At 33.6% G+C, this 23,979-nt stretch overlaps 1 protein-coding gene across 1 annotated transcript in view; it reads right to left on the bottom strand.

Annotated features, from left to right (window-relative positions):
- Nucleotides 1-23,979, bottom strand: part of LOC149802865 (uncharacterized) — an 85,947-nt gene that overhangs the window by 22,349 nt on the left and 39,619 nt on the right. Inside the window, exons 10-16 of the mRNA XM_089952310.1 lie at nt 23,840-23,900; nt 22,454-22,525; nt 20,987-21,043; nt 15,786-15,979; nt 10,651-10,696; nt 6,253-6,318; nt 1,078-1,137 (exon numbers count right to left, since the gene is read on the bottom strand). Of these exons, the coding sequence (XP_089808436.1) occupies nt 1,078-1,137; nt 6,253-6,318; nt 10,651-10,696; nt 15,786-15,979; nt 20,987-21,043; nt 22,454-22,525; nt 23,840-23,900 (556 nt within the window). The remainder of the gene's footprint in view (nt 1-1,077; nt 1,138-6,252; nt 6,319-10,650; nt 10,697-15,785; nt 15,980-20,986; nt 21,044-22,453; nt 22,526-23,839; nt 23,901-23,979) is intronic.

The raw sequence follows: 23,979 nt of genomic DNA, 5'->3' as shown, positions 1-23,979 counted from the left end.
ATTTCATACTGCTAAAATTTTCTCATTAATGTTTCCGTGTACATTTATCCATTGTAAATTTTCAATAATTAACGCTTGTACACCTATACGTTTGAACAACTACAACAAAAATAAGTAACAATCAACACATGCTTTCACCGTGCATATAGTTTTTACTTCTGATTTTGTGGATATTGAAAGAAACAAGTGAAAACTACTATTTTAATCAGTGCACAAAGTGCAGAGAATGACTTGTGTTTGTGAACTTGCTTTTCCATAATGGTAAAATATTTTTTAAGCTGAATGTAAGTACAATTTCATACCCTTTCAATTTCCAGCTAACAAAGCAGACATTATTTACTGGTCAACTGATTGTGTCTAATAACACTGCCAAGTGCATCAAACATGCTGGCCACATTTGTTTTTTGATGTTTATTAAATTGTGAGAATCTTTTATCAACCAATGCATCATCTGCTGCTTGGTTGTGTATGCAGTTAAAAAAGAAAAACATGTTGGCTATTGTTTGAGCAATGATTGTAGACGTACTGGCTTTACTCATGGATCAGTAATAAGTAACATTTCTGATCATGTTTATTTAGGCATAACACTTCAAGAACCTGATGAAATTGTTAAATTTCAGAAGCTACGCCATGATCATATTATATTCAAATTCATACACAAACTCTTCACCAAAATGATAATAAATGTTTTACAGACTGTTTCTCGGATAAAAAATATTTTTTCCCGGTAGGAGAAAAATACACGTGTATTTAAAATTTCAGGAACCACGCCATGATCATATTATATTTGAATTCATATGCGATCTCTTCCCCAAAATGATAATAAATTTTTTATCCACTGTTTCATGCACTTTGAACAAAAAATATTTTTTTCACGTGCGAATGAATTTATAAATTTTGACAGCCATACGATGATGTTATATCTGAATTCACTTTATCGTGGGGTCGCACTGTATGTATGTGTGTATGTATATATATATATATATATATATATATATATATATAAAAGAGCACATTATTAGGCATACTAATTTTTCTGTGTGGATAATGTATACAAGACCATAAGGGCTGCTTTACCTCTCCTGTGGCCTTGCTTGAGATAGTTATTTCCTTTTCTCCAAGTTCTATCATTACATCCTGAAATATAGCATGACATGATATTGTCTTTAGACAACTGAGATCTCCTGCACATATCTATTCCAAGACAAGTGTAATTATCAGCAATCAAGATGAGCTATACTGAATGATGAAAACATATCAAGGGGTTGACGTAGGACATTTTACTAATATGATGATGGTGTACATTTAAGGATACATCTTAGTATAGATTAATGTAAAAACCACATGATTCAAGACAAGCATCAAATATCAAGTATTAAATTTACATAATTAAAAGTGCAAATCTAGGGCATGGTGAACTACTTTTGATATCATGCTGTACTACCCCTCATTAAGCATTCACATATCAAGAACCAGAGACTGATCCATGTTGATTCAGCTCTTAAAACAATCATATCAGGCTTACAGTTGTAATAACCCTTGTAACTCGTGGTTCCATACTCACAGAAATGTCTGAGTAACAAAATGACAAAATAAAATGAACTCAGACTTGACATGCCATAATTCAAAGCTATAATAATTGTTGCAGACAACTGTAAATTTTGAAGGAAGGATATGAATATTTAATTTCCTGATACTAAAATATTGAAAATCCTGCTTCTCTTCAAAGTAAAAACATCTGCAGTCAAAATCAATGGATTTTGAGTCCGCAGAACAATTTTTCATGATCATGTAGCAAGACATGCAATTATATTCTGATATTAAAGTTTGAGACTGCTAATCAAAGTAAAAACGTATCACTCTGACGTAAATTATTATAGACTAAACACAAATTACAACTTCTAAGCAAAGCAAAATCTGTAAATCTCATGCAACACCATATTAAAATTCCAATTCCATTTTCTAGCAAATGTTGTTATACAATTTCTTCAAAGATTTATATTCAAGGTAGATATAAAAAAGAACATAAGCATATCAACCCAATTAAAAAGAAACTAAGTACTGTTTGCTTTTACAAACCATTTCTTGGCACCAAACATGTTAAAAACTACTTTTTAAATTTAAATATATCAGTGTATATTTTTTCCTTCCTTTCCTTTCTGTCCATCCTTTTTCTTTCTTGCTTTTCTTTCAGCAATAATGGTATCATTCTCCTAGAAATATCTGATATTTTTGCATACCACATGATAGTCATTGTTTGGAAATACAGAACAATGTCCATACTTGATCTTGTTACATATACAAATGTGACAAATGAAAAATAAAACCTGCCACGGCTGATAAAAAAAAAATAAGCATTCTGAAAGATCCTAAAAATCTCATAATTAATGATAACAAGTCTGCATTAGTTAATTGTTTAAAATCAAAACATTTCAGAAGCTAGTATCATTGTCCAACCCTAGAAAAGCCAGAGTACACAGTGTGGAAGTCAGTGGCTTTGAGTAACCTTGGTGTGATGGGCAGTACGACCACTATTATAAGCACAGTACACATATTTGTAATTACACTGATTACCGTATTTTCCGGCCTACAAGTCGAATTGACCAATTTTGTAAATTTTCCATCCTTCGTCCATATATAAGTCGATTCGGAGTACAAGACGAGGCCAGGTCAATAACTTGGCTTTGTATTTTATACTAGTAACTTCCGGCTGCATGAATATTAATGGTATCGTTGTATGATATTCCATATTACCGTTAATCGTGAAATTGCATTACCGATGCTAACATGCTTGTGATTTTACTTCTGAACTGCTATATTTTGTTATCAATTGACACAGCTGAATAAACAGTCCATGCTTGTTTTATTATAATTGAAAACACATCCATGTTGTAGTTCATTTTATTACCTGTAGTTACGAACGTAACTTATACAAACTTGTCATTTTCTATCGTAAGTTTGAAAGTCACGGACTCAGTTAAATCGATTCGTATATATATATACATATACTATTTTTTAAGTGTTTGTTCTGTTTGGACTTGGATATAATTAACATTTTATTACTAATCTATTCAATGATATACCCCACTATTATCTTTATCGGCGAGTTCGAATACAAAGTAATGGGTATGATCTCTTGTCCTTATAACAAATTTTGTATGGACAATGACTTCAATAAAATGTTGACAGATTTTCATTTCCCTAAAAAAGCCTCATTTCCCTACTGGCAGCCTTGCTGATTTGACCTATTCTGTCGATTCTTGCCCTCAATCTGGTTTCAATTATAGCCAAAGCGCTAAGCATGTTTAATTACCGTGTAAATAACACTGCATAGCCATGTGGTTGTTGTGACAATGTACATCGTAATTAAAACAAGAATGAATTGTTGATTTAGAGGTGCTTATTGATAATGGAATATAGTAGGCTCGTAATACATGAGGATTATCACAATCGTCAGGTAACTCAAAATACTGTCTTTTTTCTCTTTGCAAAAGCTACAAATAAAAACCGCCCTGAATAAAAGAACGATCTTGTACACGGACAATTTTTTTCATCTCTCACTCTCCCTCTCTTGTGCGCACACACACAAGCACGCACGCACTCACAATATATCTGATTTTAGTTTAGTTTAAATCATATTTGTTTTAATTATGATATCCATTGCAACAAGAGCCACGTGGCTGTGCATGCTATGATTATTCCTTCCAGTTGAAACCAGTCTTGAGTGCAAGATTCAACAGATGAGATAAACTCAGTGAGGCTAACAGTAGGGAAATAAGGCAATTCATAGGGAAATCAGAAATGTGAATAAAATGAGGTGACAGAAAACAAAAGTTGCAAACAAAAAATAAATAAAAATACTTTTTATTATACTTTAACATATCTGTGAAATCTCACCTTTCTCTTCAGCGAACTTTACAACTTCCAGCTTAAAAGCTGCTGTGTAAGACTTGCGTGATTTGACGGGAGGCATTGTGAGATAAGTTGTATGATTTGTACGGGGATATTTATATGAATGATTATGACTGAAAAGATTGATCAAAATATACCGAACTCATTAAAATGTGCCCGTACTATAGTAATGAAAACAATGCCCATGGCTAAATTCATTATTTACATCTAGAGAAGGGAGTGGGCATCATTTCCTGTTGTACTTAATCCCATTGATATTAAAAACAGGTAGAGTAATTGATGCGGATTAATGATAAAGAACAATGGGGTACCGGCAATATGGTAACTAGTATTGGTAGCTAAAGCCAATATCAAGGTCTAAACAATTGCGGCAACTGGCTTTGATTGTTGTTGGAAACCAAAGACCAATTTATCAACAACCGGTATAATCAAAGAGAGACACCGAATTGTCAGCTGGTTAAGAATGAATATAGATGAAGTGTTGACATTACAATTGGCTTTAAACTGAATTGCGAAACTAAAAATCATGGATCACTGATGATCTATGAGTACTGGTAGTCCATCTATATATCTGATTTTAGTGTAGTTTAAACCTAATTTATTTGAGAAACTTCATCAAATACAATTAGAAACATATGATTTGGGGGATTCAGTAGAATGCATGATCTACATTATTTTATAAATAATCATAGAACACTCGAGTTAATATGGATTACATCCCTTTGTAGGATCAATTGGATCAATCAAAAAGCTATGCCGGTAATTGCTCATGTGTGTCCAACATTATACTGGAAAATCAAATATTAATGGACCAGTTATTTCATATCTTTTTTTTACAAACAAACAATATGCTTTGAATTAGTACAGTACACTATAGAGTATAGACCGTAAGTGTGCTATGCGGCCCGGTGAAGTTTTTACCGGTATGGTAAATTGTTTTCTTTTATTTTATGTTTGAGAAATAAGAAAAAACACGCAGAATGCAAAATAAATAATGACAAAACTTACAAATATAAATGCAGTCATATTAGTTTATGACAATTTATTGACATAGTAATTTAACATGAATTTGTATTTCTATGTGACCTGTTTTCGATTATGCCGATTATAGAGCAATGTCAATAGCATACCGGATACTGTAATCCATATATAAGTCAATGCAATTTCAATGACACAATCCATATATAAGTCAATTCGGAGTATAAGATGAAGACCGAACTTTCAAGTCAAAAAGTATCAACTTATACGCCGGAAAATACGGTAGCCACTACAGCTAAGACCTCGTGGGAAATGCATGCAATCAGCTTTTCTAATACCTAATCATTCACACATACAATATACAGTTAAATGGATGAGAGAAACCTTTCACAATATATAGTGTACATGCACTACGATTGGAAGTTTACCACTGGATAAAGATATTCATTCCTGCACTGTTGGCTTGCATGTTGACAGCATAGAAAAGTAGCCATGAGCTAAACACACATACTTAACTTATAATGGGAAAGCACAAAATATAGGTCACAGTGATCTTCATTGGTTGTAAGGGTGTAGTAATAACAATTTCATGATTTTAAGTGAACAGAATACAAGAAATTAACTATAAACACAAACTTTCAACAATATCACTGAAACCTGAAATACAGACCTCATTTTGCAATAAAACTGCTACTTATCAAGGTGCATTCCCTCACCAAGTTTCAAGATTCAAGGTATGAACACAGTATGCAAATAGCATGCCAAAAACGAACTTGCTCATGTGCATGGAAAAAAGTAACAGAAGTTTCTAAAAGGTTAAATATAGGTGCAAGTGGCCACTTTTAGCTGTAAAATTGTGGTCTTAACAGAGGTGCATAAAATCACTAGTTTGATGATTCAAGCATGAATAGTATTTTATAAAAAAAACTTAAAACACAAAATTGAACTGAATTCAGTTAAAAGTGTGAAATATCAAGGTGACCTACGTTTGTGATAAAAGTGTTGTACTTAATAAGATGCATTTCCTCACCAAAGTCATCCAGATGCATTTCCTCACCAAGTTTCATGTCATTAGGTATAGCTGTATGTATACAAGGCACACAAAACACATTTAACCACAAACAATATACATGTATAATGTTTCCTCCCTTAGCATCATTCCCCAGGGACGAGATGCTATGAAGCACATCCAACCTGCTGTATTGGACCTAGGAAGAAAGAAAGATGGAGATGCAGTGAGATGCTTTGACATCTGCTGATGTCAGTGGGTATACAATAGTGATACAATAGCTCTCATTTACTTCGTAGAGATGATCTTACTAGTACTTTCAAATATGGAAGCAAACTATCAGAACATTATACCTTTGTTTCACAGCAATGACTAAGAACATATTCAACTCCATCTTCTATTCTGTCCACTCTACCATCCTACAGACACAGAAAAAGAAGAGAAATCTTAAGCGCAATAAAAAAAACAACATACTTGTGTAGTCTATATAAAATTTCATTCTTTCATCACGATAAAAATATATATTTCTATCTTGGAGCTGCAGTGGCTAATTGGTTAGTGTGCATGACTTGTGACCAAATTGGTATGGTTTAGAATCCTACATTAGATTAGTCAGCCTGGGTTGACTATTATGGTGTGTCCTTGGAAAAGGTGTTTTACTTCAATTACCTCAGCACTTAATAACCTATACATGTTGCTACACTATAAAACACCAAATGAATTAAAATGAACCAAACCATATAGATGTCTTATATTTAAAATTACGAGATTAAATGTTTTGGAGGAAAATGCATAAATTCTGTAATGCCCAACCTGTATTTTCGTGCATATATTGTATAAATACTGTGACAGTGTGCTATACAACTCTAATCATGAATCTTAAATCATTTATATGAAAATTGTATGTTTGTAATATGTTTCTATTTCAGGCTTTAATTAATGACAAAATATTGTATTTAACATCCCATAAAATCAAAGCTTACATTACAATGTAGCTGTGCAAACAACAAATTTCATTTAAAAGGCAGAGAATGAGATGAGTGAAATTCAAGAAGTAGTTTTTATGGGAATAAATTAACTTTATGTATGGAATATGTAGATTCTGAATCGAAATAAACTGACATTTCATACAGTGTTCATAGACAAACTGGGTGATATTTATTACTAAAAATAAGTTTCTAAAGCATGCATATATAAAAGTATTGGATGAACTTTAACAAATCTTATTTATTTTTTACACAAAAAAACAATTCCATTTAACTTTGTGTATTTATAAACATGCATGTTTTACCCAGGGGGACTGTCTGAGGCTAATGAAAAGGTTTGGTTCATTCTGACATTAAGTGTTTCAGAGGTACCATTAAAGGACACAACAGTAATGTATACAGGTCACACCTGGGATATAAAGATCCCTGACAGATTGTTATGGATAACCCTTGGGTAAAGTTTTTTTTTTCAGAGGAAACTGCAACAGCCCAATGAAGACTGAGCTGTCCAACAAACGTTGGGAATGTGTTAACTGTGTGGAATTCACCCAATGGTTTCAGTTTGAAGTGGAAAATAGCAATAACAATAGATTCTTAGGTGAATAAAAAGGAATGGTAATGATGTGAATTCCCTTTAATTTGGGAATGCAACAAGAAGCAGTAAATACAATGCCAAGTCCACTAAACACAGTGTGAGACAATAAATAATGAAAATGCCACAAACTGTACAATAAATAAGCCAGAAATGTATTTTGTCATTAAAAAGTGCATGTAACCAATATGAAAACTGCAGCATATGAAACATTATCTTACTTCTTTTTAGGTAGTAGCCATTTTAATGATATGAGTATACAGTGAATTCATTTAATTTTGTATACATACATTTTTGTGCTTTGGCAAAATATGACATTTTACTTGGTACTTAAATTCATGGATTCAGGGAGACATCCTCTTTTTGTCTAAACAAAATGATTATTTTCTTAGGTCTTTTAGTTTGTAGTTTGTAGCAATCACTGATTCCATGAAAACAGGTACCCCACAAAAAATACACTTTTGTCATAAATTATGTTTTTCTGAGAATACTTACCTGATAAGGCAGTATACAAAATAAAGTGTTGCATGATAGTTGCATCAGTAATATTCTGGACAAGGCTTGCACTTAGGACTTGAGCCATGCCTAAACCTCAGAGAGGTTCCATTCTGGGAAATACAGTATATGGCCAGACCAATCTAGACAAAAGCTGGCCTGCAAGTTTGAAAGGTCATTGTCATGGCTGGTATAATTTCTACCATGGGCTAAGATCTTCTTGCTCAAGAACTTGTGGAAGAAATGAACCAGCTGAGAAACAACATGTTATCACTGCACAAAGTAATAAAGACATGCAAACTCCATCATAAACTTCAAATCCTACGGCCTCCTAGCTTGTGCAGTGCTGAGTGCTGATTTCCTTTCTGTACAAGGCTTTCCTAACAAGAGCCAGACAGACAGGAGGAGTTTATCTGAACAGAGATTTAAATTCCTGCAGAGTTCTTTGAGCAGGTTTGGCATTACTGGAGTTTTCCTGGAAATGTCTATGACTAGATGGAGTAGATTGTGGACCTAGGATTTGTCCTGCTTGATAGGGCAATCTCAGCCAATTTGCAGGTCTGAACCCTTATCTTTTAAGTTACTCTCAGAATCACAAGAGCTGGAGGGAAAAGAGTGTCCCCAAATCATTTCCAGATTTACCATCCACTTCCCAGCCTTGTGGAACAGGAACTGTTTGAATGAAGGTGGACAGCCTGTAGTTCCACCTTGTTGCAAAGAGATCCATCAGTGGATGAAAAAGGATGAAGCATGTACAGACCATTTGGCATGAAGAGTTTGGTTCTCTTTAATAATGAATTGGCTAAAACCAACAGAGAAAGTCCAAGCCTTGAATGTAAAGGTATGGTGACTTGACTGCTTCTTCCCCACCTTGTCTGGAATGGTAGTTTACAATCACATTGATGTCAGACATTATGAGGGTCATCTTCCCATGAAGCAGACCAACTAGACCTTTGAATGAATGTGTTAAATTCATGGCAATCTTCCAAACAGTTTATTAGGAGTAGTGATAACAGATGGGAGGACACTGAAAGACTGATGACAGACAGCAGGCACTCCCACTATGTCCAGCTGAGATAAAAACTGCACAACTCCAAGAATGAAACCAACATAAATTTCCCCTATCATGGTACAAATGTGCTATTAAATACACCTCTCCCTCAATAACTTGCGCAATCGGGGTAAAAAAAATAGACTGCAAGGGCGCAAATTAACAAGGGACCTCCCAAAAATCTGTTTGATTGACATCCAGAGAACCAGAGTGTGTGTGTGTGTGTGGGGGGGGGGGGGAACTGGGCTGTTAATGACTGAATCCTCGCTTTATAATCACTCAAGAATAATTGTCAATTTATCACTTTTTCTGATGAAGTTTTTTGTTATTCTGTATAAATTACATTTATTTTTAAAATGACCAACATCTGAATGATCAATAAATATGATTCCAAATGTTTCAACAACCAACGTGGTACATGAAAACATTCGTGTATTACATCATGGCTTTTTGTTTTGTTGATTAGTATGGTAACTGGAGTGGTGTATAATAGTATTTTGAGAAACAAGAAGTCTACGAAGCAGAGAACCAGACTAACTGTTGATACACTACCAAACAATTGTCTATGTCGAAACTCAATTCTGGAATTGTTCAATTAGTAAAATATTTATATCATAATTTCATTGCAAGTAACAGTGAAACTTCATATCATCCTTGAGGATATATCTCTCCATGTGAATTCAAGAATTCTCTGAAACTCATTTCCCCAACAATGGTCCATATCTGTGAAACAAAGCTCTTTATTTTATGAAGTACTCATTTCGCTTGGTTACCTTGCTGTCTTTAATCACAGTTATGAGTAGGTTAATTTAAGGTAGTTTAATTCGAGTATGTACAAAATAACATTTATAACAGTGTTTGACTGATCAAATGAAATGAGTTACCTGACAATCGGGACCGCTGGTTCTTAAACATGTAAGATTTGCATGCTTTTAACCTTTTTGTTTGTTCCACCGCCTTTAGTTGATTCCAAAGACGTGAAAAATGCGATAATAGAAAAGGAGGCTCACTATTTTTTTGGGTGCGACAATACAACAAATGCTTCCACTAGTCCAATATCACACCAAGGTCAGCACTCAATTGGGTCATCAGAGAAATAGCTGTTACGATATATTGACATATTTTACTTTTAATTATAAGAGGACACTTTGTATTTATGATGATTACACTTAAAAGCAACTAAACAGTAGAACTAGAACACAAATTTCAATTGATAGTTTTTTTATTTAATTGGTACATATTTATTATAGTCCTGCCTCCACTAGGCATGACATTTTCATTGATAGAAATTTCCTTGATTATCATTAATTATGGTGTACAAAGAATGTTGTTTGGAAAGAAAATGTAAAAAATTTTGAGTCATCTTTTTAAAGTTGATATTTCATAATGCGGACTAAAATTCCCAGGTCGCATATACCGTTTTCAATGATAAAATGAGCCATATACAAAAGTTTCCATGATCAATTTGATGGTGATTTTCTTCAAGTTCAATAAATAGGGATCAATTTTAGGGTATTTTCTTGTTTAAAAATGGGATCCACTCCTGATCCAGTGTCATAAGCAGGTCTGTGAGTTATCAGGGCGCAATTTTTCAAGAGATCAGTATACTAAGGAAATCACTGCTTACCTTTCCAAGGGCCATACTGCCAAGATATTTGACTTCATATGTGGCCCTGAAAGTAACAGACACAATCTGAAGAAAATAGGCATTTAGGATTGTATATACATGGGCACATTTGTTTTTAATGATTCTTAGATTTATGTATATTGTTTACATTTTGGAATGGTATGACAATGATAAGACTATGGATTAAATTACCATGAGGAACTGCTAAAACACAGCTTCTGGCAAAACACCTAAGGGAATCTAACTCAGAAGACAAAATTTAAAGTCCTCAAAGAAGTCACTAGTTGAGTATGGTTGTTTCTGTAGGTTACTGACCAAGATGTCACAATCACCTTGACATTTGCTCAGGGTGTGTGATCTTTAGCTAAACTTAATGTGCACAAACATTATTTTCTTATTAGACTTACCATGCTTTTGACCTCTGATCCTTTGACCAAAGAATCTATAGTTTTTTTTACCAAGCTAATTATAAACCATCCATAAACTTTGGTCAATGTACATGGTCTAGAACTAAAGTTATTACACAAAACCATTTTTCTTTTTTCTGTTACAATGACCCCTCTTCTGACTTTCTGACCCAAAAATCAAGAGTTTTTTTTACTACCCAGCACGCAAATCATCCACACACTTTGGTGAAGGTACATGGTCAATAACTGAAAATTTGTGCCGAAACCATTTTGTTTGCAGTTAGAGACACGGACCTTTGATCTTTAACCCAAATTATGCAGGTTTCTTTCTTATCCCAAGTGCAAGCCATTCACAAAGATTGGTCCAAGTATGTGATGTAGAACTAATGTTACTGTGCAGAAACAAGTTTTTTTCTTCTTTCTTTCAGTCCCAATGATTTTGACCTTATCTCTCCAAAACTGACAGGTTTCTCCAAGTCAGTCATAACATTTGGTAACTGTAGGTTGTAAAGAACTCAAGTTATTGTGCAGAATCTACTATTATACTATTATCTACTATTATACTATTATCTACTATTATACTATTATCTACTATTATACTATTATCTACTATTATACTATTAGACCTTAACCATTTTTATCTTTTGACCTTTAAATTGATATGGTTCTTCCTTCCCTAAATGGTGGAGAAATCAAATTGAGCAGGAACAATTTCCTCTTCATTTAGTCACAATAACCTTGACCTTTAAACTTTTGACTGTGAAATCAATCGAGTTCTTCCTTACTCTACCCCCCCCCCCCCAAATGCAAGCCATAGTCTGGTGACCAGATTGTGGAAAACTTAAGCTATTGTGCAGAAAACATTCATCTTTATTGTCAGTCACAGTAATCTTGATCTTTGACCTTTTGATACAGAAATTGACAGGCATTAATTTTCCTGAACCCATCTACAAAATATTTGATAACTGTAGATGATGCAAAAGTCAAGCTATTGTGTGGAAACAAAATCAGGAACAGACATACAGGTGAAAAGCTGCCAGATGGTTGCAGAGGAACAAAAAAATATCATAATATGCTATGACGAATATAAAAAAAACAACATTTTTAACATGCTTGGGATATACTTTAGACCAGTATCAGTTCTCCTGTCCTTTCAAGCTAAACACTGAGATTCTTACACAGTGTACACATAGATCTTCCACGAGTATTCATTAGATAATTACACAAATAAATGACACAAATTGAATAGCTGTGTCATTCATCTCCTTCTGATGCAAGTCAAATATCTCTGACTCTGACTTGGAGGTCACTGTAGTGATACATCCCAAATTGGCAGACAAAATAACCAGACAGATATACTAAAGATATTTTTTTAATAATACAGGCAGTGAAAATAATGTTCAATGATGTTTCAACAATCAGTGAAATATATAAACCTACAGATTAATGTCAATACAACTTCTCAGGTTGCCTAGTAGTTAGAGCATCCTCCTCGGATGCAGGACGTTGCAGGTTCGAAACCAGGCCAAGTCAAAACAAAGACATAAAAATGGTACTAACACTGCCTCGTTAGGTGCTCAGCATTAAGAGGTTAGTGTTAGGACTGGCTGGCCTGGTGTCAGAATAATGTGACTGGGTGGGACATCATGCTACATGTCTGGGGTGTGATACCCTGAGTGCTCGACATCACTATAAACTGCCATACTGCAGACATCATAGCGATATGACTGAAAGATTTGTTAAAGCTACATTAAACTCAAATCCAAATCACATACTAGCATTAAGTAACTGTAACTTCCACAAAGGTTTCGCCTACAACTATTCCTTTGGGCAATTACATTATTATTTGAATATTAATATACTGATTTATTGAATGACTGATCAATTTAATGATTGACTGATTGTCCTGCAATTAAACTTTTGTATGATTTAACACACTTCAGACTAATCCACCGCTTTGGAGATCATACTGTAATAAATTTGGAGCATGCTCATTTGGTTATAGTGCCCTGTTTTATGGAATTCTTAGATTTGTATGGTTACTTGTTTGAATATTGTAACTCAGTGAAACAAATAATATTCCTTAGCCTGAAATAATTAGCCAATTACTAGGAACAAATGTCACGGAGTGAAGTGTTAGTGAGTTTCCATGATGCCACGGTTTACTAGTAGTGAATTCAGGTCAAAACCGAATGACTGTCCCTGGAATATCATAGTCCCTATTAAAATCTAATGGTGTACATTGGTGGTGTGACTGTAGTGGCAGCATTTACAATAGGAAACCAGTAAATTACAGAAAGGAATAAAAAAGAAGGGACTCAGTGGAAACCGTTTATGTCACCATAGTGGCAAATGTGATGCAGTTGTACTGGCAAAATGTGCCTTGAAACCATGAATTGATTGGCCTAAGGTGGTGTAGTTAAAATAGTTCCCTGTGTTAGGGGATAGTTGTATAGTTTCTACAGCATGAACTGCTGATGGTACAGAAAGCTGATGAGGAGAAACCATGCAGATGTGTGGTTGATAGATATTTGGCAAGTTGTGAGATCTGTGGTCTTTCATTGATTAGCAAAACATTTATGTATAGAATGGACATGTTAGGCTTTTTAATTTACAACTGAAGTTGTATAGAAGTCTTGGAAATTTTGGGTAAACGTATGACTTTAAGGGGAATCGTACCAGGATTTAACACTGCTAGGTCAAGCAAATACCCCTCGCTCCTGGCTTGTAACAATACAATTTGGCTGGATTTGAGCATTTATGGCAGGAAACTTGCCTTATTGGCAATGACTATTCGTTTTTTTGACAAAATAGAGTAATATCTTTGCTGCATAATATATTTACAAATCTTCTCTATCTTTCTCTCTTGGGCATGTGCACATGTAATATTGAAAATAAGAACAAATATTTGTTAACCATATTGTGTATTTCACGGAGACTTTGCATTTTTGAAGTCACTTTGGCTGAATAAATCAATGATGCATACAATATTATTTCTGTTGTAATCTGTATAGTGTTTTATATCATCCTCAACACAAAGACTAATGATATACTAAAAACAACAATAACAACAACAACTTGTCTATTTTAATTGAACTGAAACCTCTTAAACAGCTATATAGTTCATTCCAGAAGTGAAGTACAGAGTTCTATGAGAGTACATGTATGTATCCTGTTTTACTGTTTTGGTGCCATTAGTGAACAAGAATATACTTTAACGGTACAACTTTCCCACGGTTCACCTTCCAAACCACTTAGTTTACATATTTGCTAATTCAAGGTACCTTGTAAAGGTGTTTTGTATTGCTGATTGGAAGTTTTAAAGTTTTTTTCCCCACGTTGCCTTCTGTGTAAAACATACTGAAAAAAGACTAAACGAGTAAGAACATTACAGTCTAAAGCAGCTCTAAATAAATGTTTCTTTAAGTTGTCAATACAAGTAGAGCATCCTGAGCATTTTGGCTATTGTTAAAAACCTCTTTAAATTTGGGAAAACAATATAGATTGATGCCTTGTGCTTATATTTTGTGTGCTGTTTTAATAAGACTTCATTTGCAACAGAACTATCGATACAAATATAATTTATGATATGTTAAGCAAAGTCATCAAATCACCAACTGAAGCAAGTATATACATTTAAAAGAACATTGAATGCATGTGTAGTCAAAGGTCTTAAGCGCATGATAATGAAACACATATTGCTGCAATTAAATGATCATTTTGGGACTGATCATCATCATGATAAATGTTTGACCTCTATATAATATATTCATCTCTCTATATATTTAGTGAAGTTCTGTGCATGTAACTTCCAAATTCAGTTAGTGATGTGTTGTGATGTGATGTGATTTGGATTTTTAATGTAGCTTTAACAATTTTCAGTCATACTGCTACGATGTCTGCAACTAGGCAGTTTATAGTGATGTCTAGCACTGGAGCATCATGCCGCAGACATGTAGCATGATCAGTTAGTGATAATTCGATCTCACCATAACAGGATTTTTCACTCGATTCACATCTGTTCTATCCTGTTTGAATACTAAGTAGGCAAATGATGAAATAGGGGCGGATATAGCTCATTTAATAATCAGGCAATTTCGGTACAACTCTACAATGAATTCATGCATATTTCCAACTGCATTTTGACGTACTTCTTTTGTACATGTTGTAGATCTATTTGCCTGTTTTGGATGTGTATGGTATGAATGTATCATCAGTTTCCCAACACTATTGTCTCACATGCATGAAACATTAATAAAAAATACCAGGGACTGTTATATGCAATAGCGTTTCTTCTTATAGTTTAGCTATGTATTTGGTATCTGAATCTTGGATCTAAAGGGAGAGAATACATTTTTACAATGTGTAATTTGATAGCGGAGATCTCTCTACAAGTTTCCCACTGGGCAATAGAGGACATGGTTTCAGGCATGTGTATTGCCAGCTTTGGAAGAAAGATACACTCCAAAATCACAAACAAGCACCAAACGTATAAATGGGGACCTTCCTACAAATGATGATTTATTGTTATTCTAGGTTAAAATAATTGGTAGAAGCATGATTTTACCATTATTTCCAATCGAGGACATCCTTGGTTGGAGGTGTGTCTTCAGTACATTGGTGTGTAATCTCATGAATGTGCTTAGTTTACACCATTAAAAGTATGACTATGATAACTGATGATGTCATTCTTACATACAAAATTAATGCTACAAGTTTTGAATGTACCTATTTTCTGTGTGATGAACAGGCACCTCATCTGCTTCATCCTCCTCCAATATGGCTTCTGGTGGCATTCTCTCTGGACCAAAATGTGTCTCCTCCACCATCCCAATATCTACCTTCTGTCTATCAGGCTCCATCCCCAACTGCCGCAATAAACAACCAATTGGCTCGAAAATGTTCCCTTCTGCATCATAGAACTGTCAAAAAATACGTTTGGACCTACCTTTAATAACCACACGTATAGCAAATTCTAGTACAACAGGTTAAAATAAACGTGTATAGCAACATAAAATACAACAGATTACAATAACTATGAGGTATTACAAGTATATCATAGTATTTTTTCTAGTGGTATGTACCATGGTACTTTTTCACTGTACCATTACATTGGTAGTTTCAAAGAATGTATGGAAATTACCAAGGAATTCTGTTATGACTTAAATAATATTAACATTGTGATTTCATTATTCAAGGCAAAATAGTTAAACAACTTCCTTTTTACAAAATGGTTGTATCTGTCAAAAATTAATGGTGAATATTACAAACATAATTTTATTACTTATCCATTTAATCTGGCATGTGATACAGATGTTTAATCTGTGATTCCATATCACATACCTAAAATTTTCATATTGCACACCCAGCCTGGAACTACTTTTACAACATGAAATATAAAATAATAGTCCACTTATAAAATGTCTGGAATGACTTATTGCTATATATTTTAAATTATAAAAAAAGGTCAACAAATGTTTGTGACATTAAGAAATGCAGTCATATTTGGTTAGCTGAGGTGAACAACAATATTTTGGACAGAATGTTTGACAATGAGTTCTTACATAAAGCTAGTGTACAAAATGGCATTAAACATGAGAGAGAGAGAGAGAGAGAGAGAGAACAAGTACTTTGCCATTAAAATGTTATATTGAAATTTTTTAAACTCCAAAGTAAGAGAGACTTGGGGAATCATGTAAATATTCAAGGCATGGTTAGAAATGAGTAAGCTTTGCCCAATGTTTAATTCCCAAGAAACCCAAGAAACATTGCACAACGTAAAACATCTAAAATACCAAACTTAGCTGAAGTCCATTTCAGCTTCAGAGTTTCAAAAATATGGTCTACTACAAAATTATATTTTTTAAGGGGTATATTTAAGCGATGGGACATCACAATTTGTCAACAAAAATTACAGAGGAATTGAGTTTGTTTAGTAAATCTGAGGATAAAATTGACAAATATTTGTAACATAAAAGTAGACATATCACAGAAAGCAGCAATTATTCTGACTGTGACAACAGTGTAGAAGAATTATATATTGTTACAATACTGTTGTTGAAACGTTTTCATTATTGAACACATGCTGTCAATTCTGTATGCTTGTTTACATTTTAAATTCTTGCTACTCTTCAAAAGAAAATAAAGAGATGAAAACATAATATTGTTTAGAATTTTCTTGTTGAAAGTAGCAAAATGTTTCTTAAAATTCTAGTCTACATCAAAGAAAGAGACTGAATCTTCATTTTGTTAAAAATATATGCATGCATTATCGCCTTTAAGTTAAATGCATCAATAATTTATAATTTCTTGTAATGAAAACTCTAAAATAAGAAGCATGAGAAGAAAGGGTCGCTTACTGGTCTAAAGCATAAGTTCCATTTGAGAAATAAGGAAAAATCCACTTGCCAATGAAAATTCAATGCTTTTTAAATCAATTCATATATTATATGCAACATTTTTGAAACAATCAAAGTTAAAGAGTAAATTAATAGAATGATCACACAACTGCACATTACATATTTAGTAAAAGCTCAGTTTATGTACACACACATGGAGATTTTCACAGGTTGTACAATATCCTTCATAAAATGCCAAATGCCTAATTCATATTTTTAAAATTATACATTACACAAACTGAAAAGAATGTTGTGACTAAAATGGGATATGCAATAAATACAAAACCACATAAATATTTTGTTCCAAGTCGTGCAAAGAACTTGTTTGACAGCGCGTAGGTCCTGGCCTAGAGGCCTCAATAATTTCCTATGCTATGCTGCATTAAACTCATTCTTTCCACCCAATCAAGAACAAAACACAAACATAGTTTTGTGTATATATATATATATATATATATATATATATATATATATATATATATATATATTTATATACACACACATATATGATCCTTTGACATGTGTCACATATGCCAACGTGGTATCCAAATGGAATATAGTAAATACTTTTGAGCCAAAGGCAACTTTCAGAAAAATGTTGGATACCCCCCCAACCACATAATGTTTTAGTTGATGATACAAAATATTCTGTAAATTCAGTCATTTTCAATTCAAGATAATTTCCTTGTTTTCATAACATGCAAAATTCAGTACATAAAAACTATTTTTTTTCCTCAAGAATGATATAAAATATTACCAAATTTTGCCCCACTGCCCCACCAAATCATTTCAGGCACAACAGAGATGAAATTCAAGCATTTGGACATATTCCAAACTCTCACTGCAGTAAATATAGGGTAAACATAGGCTTCAAATATTTTCATGCTGCATTACAGAAATAAACAAAACAGTTTTTTATTGCTTTATTTTAATTTTATAATTTTATAAAAAGCATAATCTATATACAGGCAAGCATAAAATGTACTTTGGTGAAAAAAAGTGTAAACATTATGCCAAAAGAGTAATGTTTGGCATATATGATGCGAAATATTTAGAGGACAATCTGTTAAGATACAATCAAATCTAACACATGGAAATGAAAATGAAAAATATCTTCATCAAGAGCAAAATAAATCAAAAATGAAATCTGACATTTCAAACATCTTAATGTAGGTTAATAATACTCAGTCTGAATGGTGGAGTTTGAGTTTTCAAAACAAAAACAGTTTACACTTACAAAATCATACTGATGAAACATTAATTGTGGATAAGATGTAAGGGCACACTTCGGAGTCTAGAAGGTACCATAAATCAGCCAAATACTGACGGAAAAATGTAAAATCATATTTGATTTCAATCGCTTCATCTTTTGTTCCATTCAAAATTACACTTAAATGCATGAAGTCCTTAAAAATATATGATGCAGAACTAAATTTATAGAGCACAGTGTGGATTTAGTGATAGACACATGTACAACATAATACATATCTGCCAACCCCATTCATAAATATGATCTAAGTGGCCAAAAAGAGTAATCTAAGCATGGAAAGTGTAGTCTACATACAACTCTCCCTTGATAACTCACACACATTGGGGTAAAAAAACACGGACCGCATTATAAGCGAGGATGCAAGTTATTGCGGGACCTAAAAAACAATTTCACTAGACAATAAAACATCCAGAGAACCATGGGATTGGGGGGCCTGGACTGTTTAATGACTGAATCCTCATTTTATAATTGCCTCGAGAATAATGGTCAATAATTGTGATGAAGTTGTTTGTCATTCACTATAAATTAAATTTATTTTTAAAATGTCCAACATGTGAAAGATCGATAACATGATTTCAACTGCAACTGCTTTCAACAACCAACATGGTATGCGCAAACATTTGTGTATTACGTCACAGCTTTTTGTTTTGTTGACTAGTCCAGTTCCTGGAGTGATATTAATAGTATTTTGCAAAAAATAAAAGACGACAAAACAAGGAACCAGACTAACTGTTGATACACTACCAAACAAGATTCCTTTTTATCAAAAACATTCAACATTTATTTTGTGAGACAAATGTCTACATTGAAACTTAATTTTTGAATTGTTCAATAAGTAAAATATTTATGTCGTGATTTCATTGCAAGTAACAGTGAAACTTATCATCCTTGAAGATATCTCTACGTGCGAATTCAGGAATTCTCTGAAACTCATTTTTCCCACAATGGTCCACATCTGTGAAACAAAGTTCTTTATTTTATGAAGTACTCATTTTGCTTGGTTGCCTTGCTATCTTTAATCACAGTTATGACTGAGTAGGTTAATTTGAAGTAGTTTAATTAGATTATGTACAAAATAACATTTATGACAGTGTTTGATTGATCAACTGAAATGAGTTAAATGACATACAATCGGGGCTGCTGGTTCTTAAATATGTAGGATTGGATGCCTTTTAACTTTTCTTAAAATTCCACATCCTTTATTTGATTCCAAAGATGTAATTAATGTGATAATAGAAAAGGCTCACTTTTTATTTAGTGCAACAATACAACAAATGCCTTCACAGTCTGATATCAAAACACAATGACCACTTAATTAGGGTCTCAGAGAAATACTCTCGCATACAGATGTTACAGTAGACTGAAATTTCACATTTAGTTACAAGAGGACACATTGCATTTATGATGATTACACTTAAAAGGAACTAAAATACAGAACTAGAACAGAATTTTCAATTGATAACAAATTATTTAATTGGTATTTGTAAAATGTCGTGCCTAGTGGGGGCAGTACGTTATTAAAATAAAGTAATGCCCCCACTAGGCATGACATTTTCATTGATTGAAATTTCCTTGAATATTGTTAATTGCAGTGTACTAAGAATGTCATTTGGAAAGAAAATGTAACAAATTATATGACTTCTTATAAAAAGTTGATATTTCAAAATGTTTACTAAAATTTCCAGGTTCTGTCTATCATTTTCGACAATAAAATGAACGATATATCAGAGTTTCCATTACTAATTTTGATCATGATTTTCTGGTATATTTTAGTTTAATAAATGGGATCCATGCCTGACCCCATGTCATAAGCAGGTTTACGAGTTATCAGAGCATGAGTTATCAAGGGAGTGGTATATTATATGTCATAATTACAATAAACTGTATGAGCAATGTATAATTTTATTACTCATGTATTTATTAGATTTCTGAAGCACTTTTGATTTTTCTTTTCCTATTCTGACATATTTCAAAGTTGAAAATTTCCTCTCTTAGGACGTTTTTCACAGTCATGTTAAATTATTGAGTCACAACAATCACACTCATGTAGCTTGACACCTTGCACCATCATTTACAGTCTAGACTGGTAATCTGGCCAATTCTCTTGATGAATATAATGAATCTGTGACATGTGTTTTCTAGGAGATTGCTCATATACAGTTGCAATAAACAGAACACCAAACAAAGAGCTTTGGGAATGCAGATGCATGATGATCTAATATGCAAGTGTAACATTAAATATAATGATCATAAAAGCTTACTTTCATCACAGAGATATAAACAGGGTAACCTCTGACCTCTGAGAATAAGTTTTGTACCTGCAAAAAAAACATGGTTGATGCTTGATTAAATCTAGTTAACAGGATCCAAAAGATATGAAATATATATATACATCTTTACCTAAAAGAATTTCAGTACCTTAGTGGCGTATATTTTCTTCTCAAAAAAATGGTGCAAGAATTAAACAAATGAACTTGTTTTAAAACATATCATTCAAAATATTTATCTAATGAAACTACAGTGATAATTCTACTTTAGCTTCAATGTGTTAATTGTCATTGCGAACTAGTGTCATAAACCTAATGTGTTAATCCTCATTGCTGAGTAGTGTCATAACCTAATGTGTTAATCCTCACTGCTGAGTAGTGTCATAAACCTAATGTGTTAATCCTTATTGCTGAGTAGTGTCATAAACCAAATGTGTTAATCCTTATTGCTGAGTAGTGTCATAAACCAAATGTGTTAATCCTCATTGCTAAGTAGTGTCATAAACCTAACGTGTTAATCTTCATTGCTAAGTAGTGTCATAAACCTAATGTGTTAATCCTCACTGCTGAGTAGTGTCATAAACCTAATGTGTTAATCCTTATTGCTGAGTAGTGTCATAAACCAAATGTGTTAATCCTTATTGCTGAGTAGTGTCAAAAACCTAATGTGTTAATCCTCATTGCTGAGTAGTGTCAAAAACCATATGTTAATGCTCATTGCTGAGCAGTGTCATAAACCTAATGTGTTAATCCTCATTGCTGTGTAGTGTCATAAACCAAATGTGTTAATCCTCATTGCTGAGTAGTGTCATAAACCTAATGTGTTAATCTTCATTGCTGAGTAGTGTCAAAAACCATGTTAATGCTCATTGCTGAGTAGTGTCATAAACCTAATGTGTTATTTCTCATTGCTGAGCAGTGTCATAAACCTAATGTGCTAATCCTCATTGCTGAGTAGTGTCAAAAACCATATGTTAATGCTCATTGCTGAGTAGTGTCATAAACCTAATGTGTTAATCCTCATTGCTGTGTAGTGTCATAAACCAAATGTGTTAATCCTCATCGCTGAGTAGTGTCATAAACCTAATGTGTTAATCTTCATTGCTGAGTAGTGTCAAAAACCATGTTAATGCTCATTGCTGAGTAGTGTCATAAACCTAATGTGTTAATCCTCATTGCTGAGCAGTGTCATAAACCTAATGTGCTAATCCTCATTGCTAATTAGTGTCATAAACCCAAAAATTGGACTTTCATCCAAACTGTGGCAAGATCAATTATTCAATATACCATGAGCTGCAATTAACTCACGGTATTCAATATTATTCAGTATGTCTTATAAAGTCCAAATCCACTCTGGCAAAATGTAAGTGTCAGCTTGTTAATTAAGGTCAGTAAAAAATTACTGACAAAATAACAATACATTACAAGTATCTTTTAATCCTTTAATTCCATGGCACATACCATTCCTTTGCCAGAACCTCTAAGTGTTTTTCCACACATTTCATCTAAAACATCTCCTGGAACAATTTTATCCTGGAAAACAAAATTCTGACAGTATAAAATTTACAGATGTAGTATTAATTTTAATTTGTTTTAAACAGACAATATCTTTTGTGAGAAATCAACTTGGCATCATGGAGAGCAGCCATTATGTATATAGCCAATATATGACACTATCCAATACTGTCTTGTCCAGAGAGGAATTAAAAATACGAATATGTATTGCCGCACCTGCTTTTATTTGTTGTTGTTGTAGGGTTTAACGCCATTTTTCAGCACAAGATAGGCTATACATGGTGGCCAGTATTAATGGTGGAGGAAGAACTCGGGAAAACCCCCGGAAAGAACCACCGACCCACAAGAAGCTACTGGCAGGCTTTCTCACATACCCACATTGTCCGAATCTGTGACTCGAACCCACGCAGACAGAGATGTGCCCCACCTGCAATGATGTTGCTGAAGCAACTGTAACACATCAGTAAACAACCCCTGTGATCTTAACTTCTGACCTTTCAAGAACCCAATTCCTCTGCTAATATTGGAGAATCTTATAACTTCACCCCATTACATTGAACTTTGGTGCCTGGAGCCACCATTTAAAAACTGTTCCATGTACACTGGTGGATCTAGCCAAATACCTATAAACATGTCATAAATGATTTTGCCCCAAAAGCTGTAAGAAACTGATCATTGTGACCGTGATCTTTGACCTTCTGATTTCCACATCAGCTGCTATATTTATATCCCACAGAAAAATCTTTATATTGTCAGGTGTCAATTCATGCACAGCAGACGTATAATCTCTCCATTCAACAAACTTTATGACACAAAAGTCCTTTCACTTAATGTAATTACAAAAGTCTGGGAAATGTACATAAGATTAGATTTAAAGCACTAGGAATGTAATTTTTAACTAAAACATTTCTCCAGTTAAGCTTTTTGTGAAACTGAAAATTCGTTCTAAAAGAGGTTACAGTTTCCAAAATGTCAAAAATTTGAGCTCATTAGTGTTTCATGGCACTAGTCTTGTTGAACTTAATGGCTACACGCCACTACTGCTAGTAGGTCTGGCTGTTTATCTAAGATGGAGTTGACTATATCAGCTTTCATATACAAAGAAATGCAATTTCAAGTTATTATGAGTTACTAGACTCCTAAGGAACATAATGAACATAAACTGACCGGGTTATCATGCCTGGTAGTTCATATAAAAACATGTCCAGATTTGACCCTGAGGTTCAATCCCTCTTAATGAAGACATTACTGCATCTACATGTAGATAATTCTGCTGGTTACAAAGATAATCACAAAATTAAACAGTAGACATGATTTTTAATGATTACTCACATCTTCTGCTGATACACTGTTAGGTTCCACAGATACCACGACAGGGTAGCCATCACATGTCCTGCAAACATAGAAACCGAACTAATTTAAAATGAATCAAAAGTGTTTATTGCAATGTCTTCAACTGCACCGCCCTGGGA

Source organism: Sinohyriopsis cumingii, chromosome 3, assembly GCF_028554795.1.
Source record: "Sinohyriopsis cumingii isolate HCF-2022 chromosome 3, ASM2855479v2, whole genome shotgun sequence".
In the NCBI taxonomy this organism is placed as follows: domain Eukaryota; kingdom Metazoa; phylum Mollusca; class Bivalvia; order Unionida; family Unionidae; genus Sinohyriopsis; species Sinohyriopsis cumingii.
The sequence above is the reverse complement of the archived record's forward strand: the minus strand, read 5'-3'. Positions and strand labels throughout refer to the sequence as shown.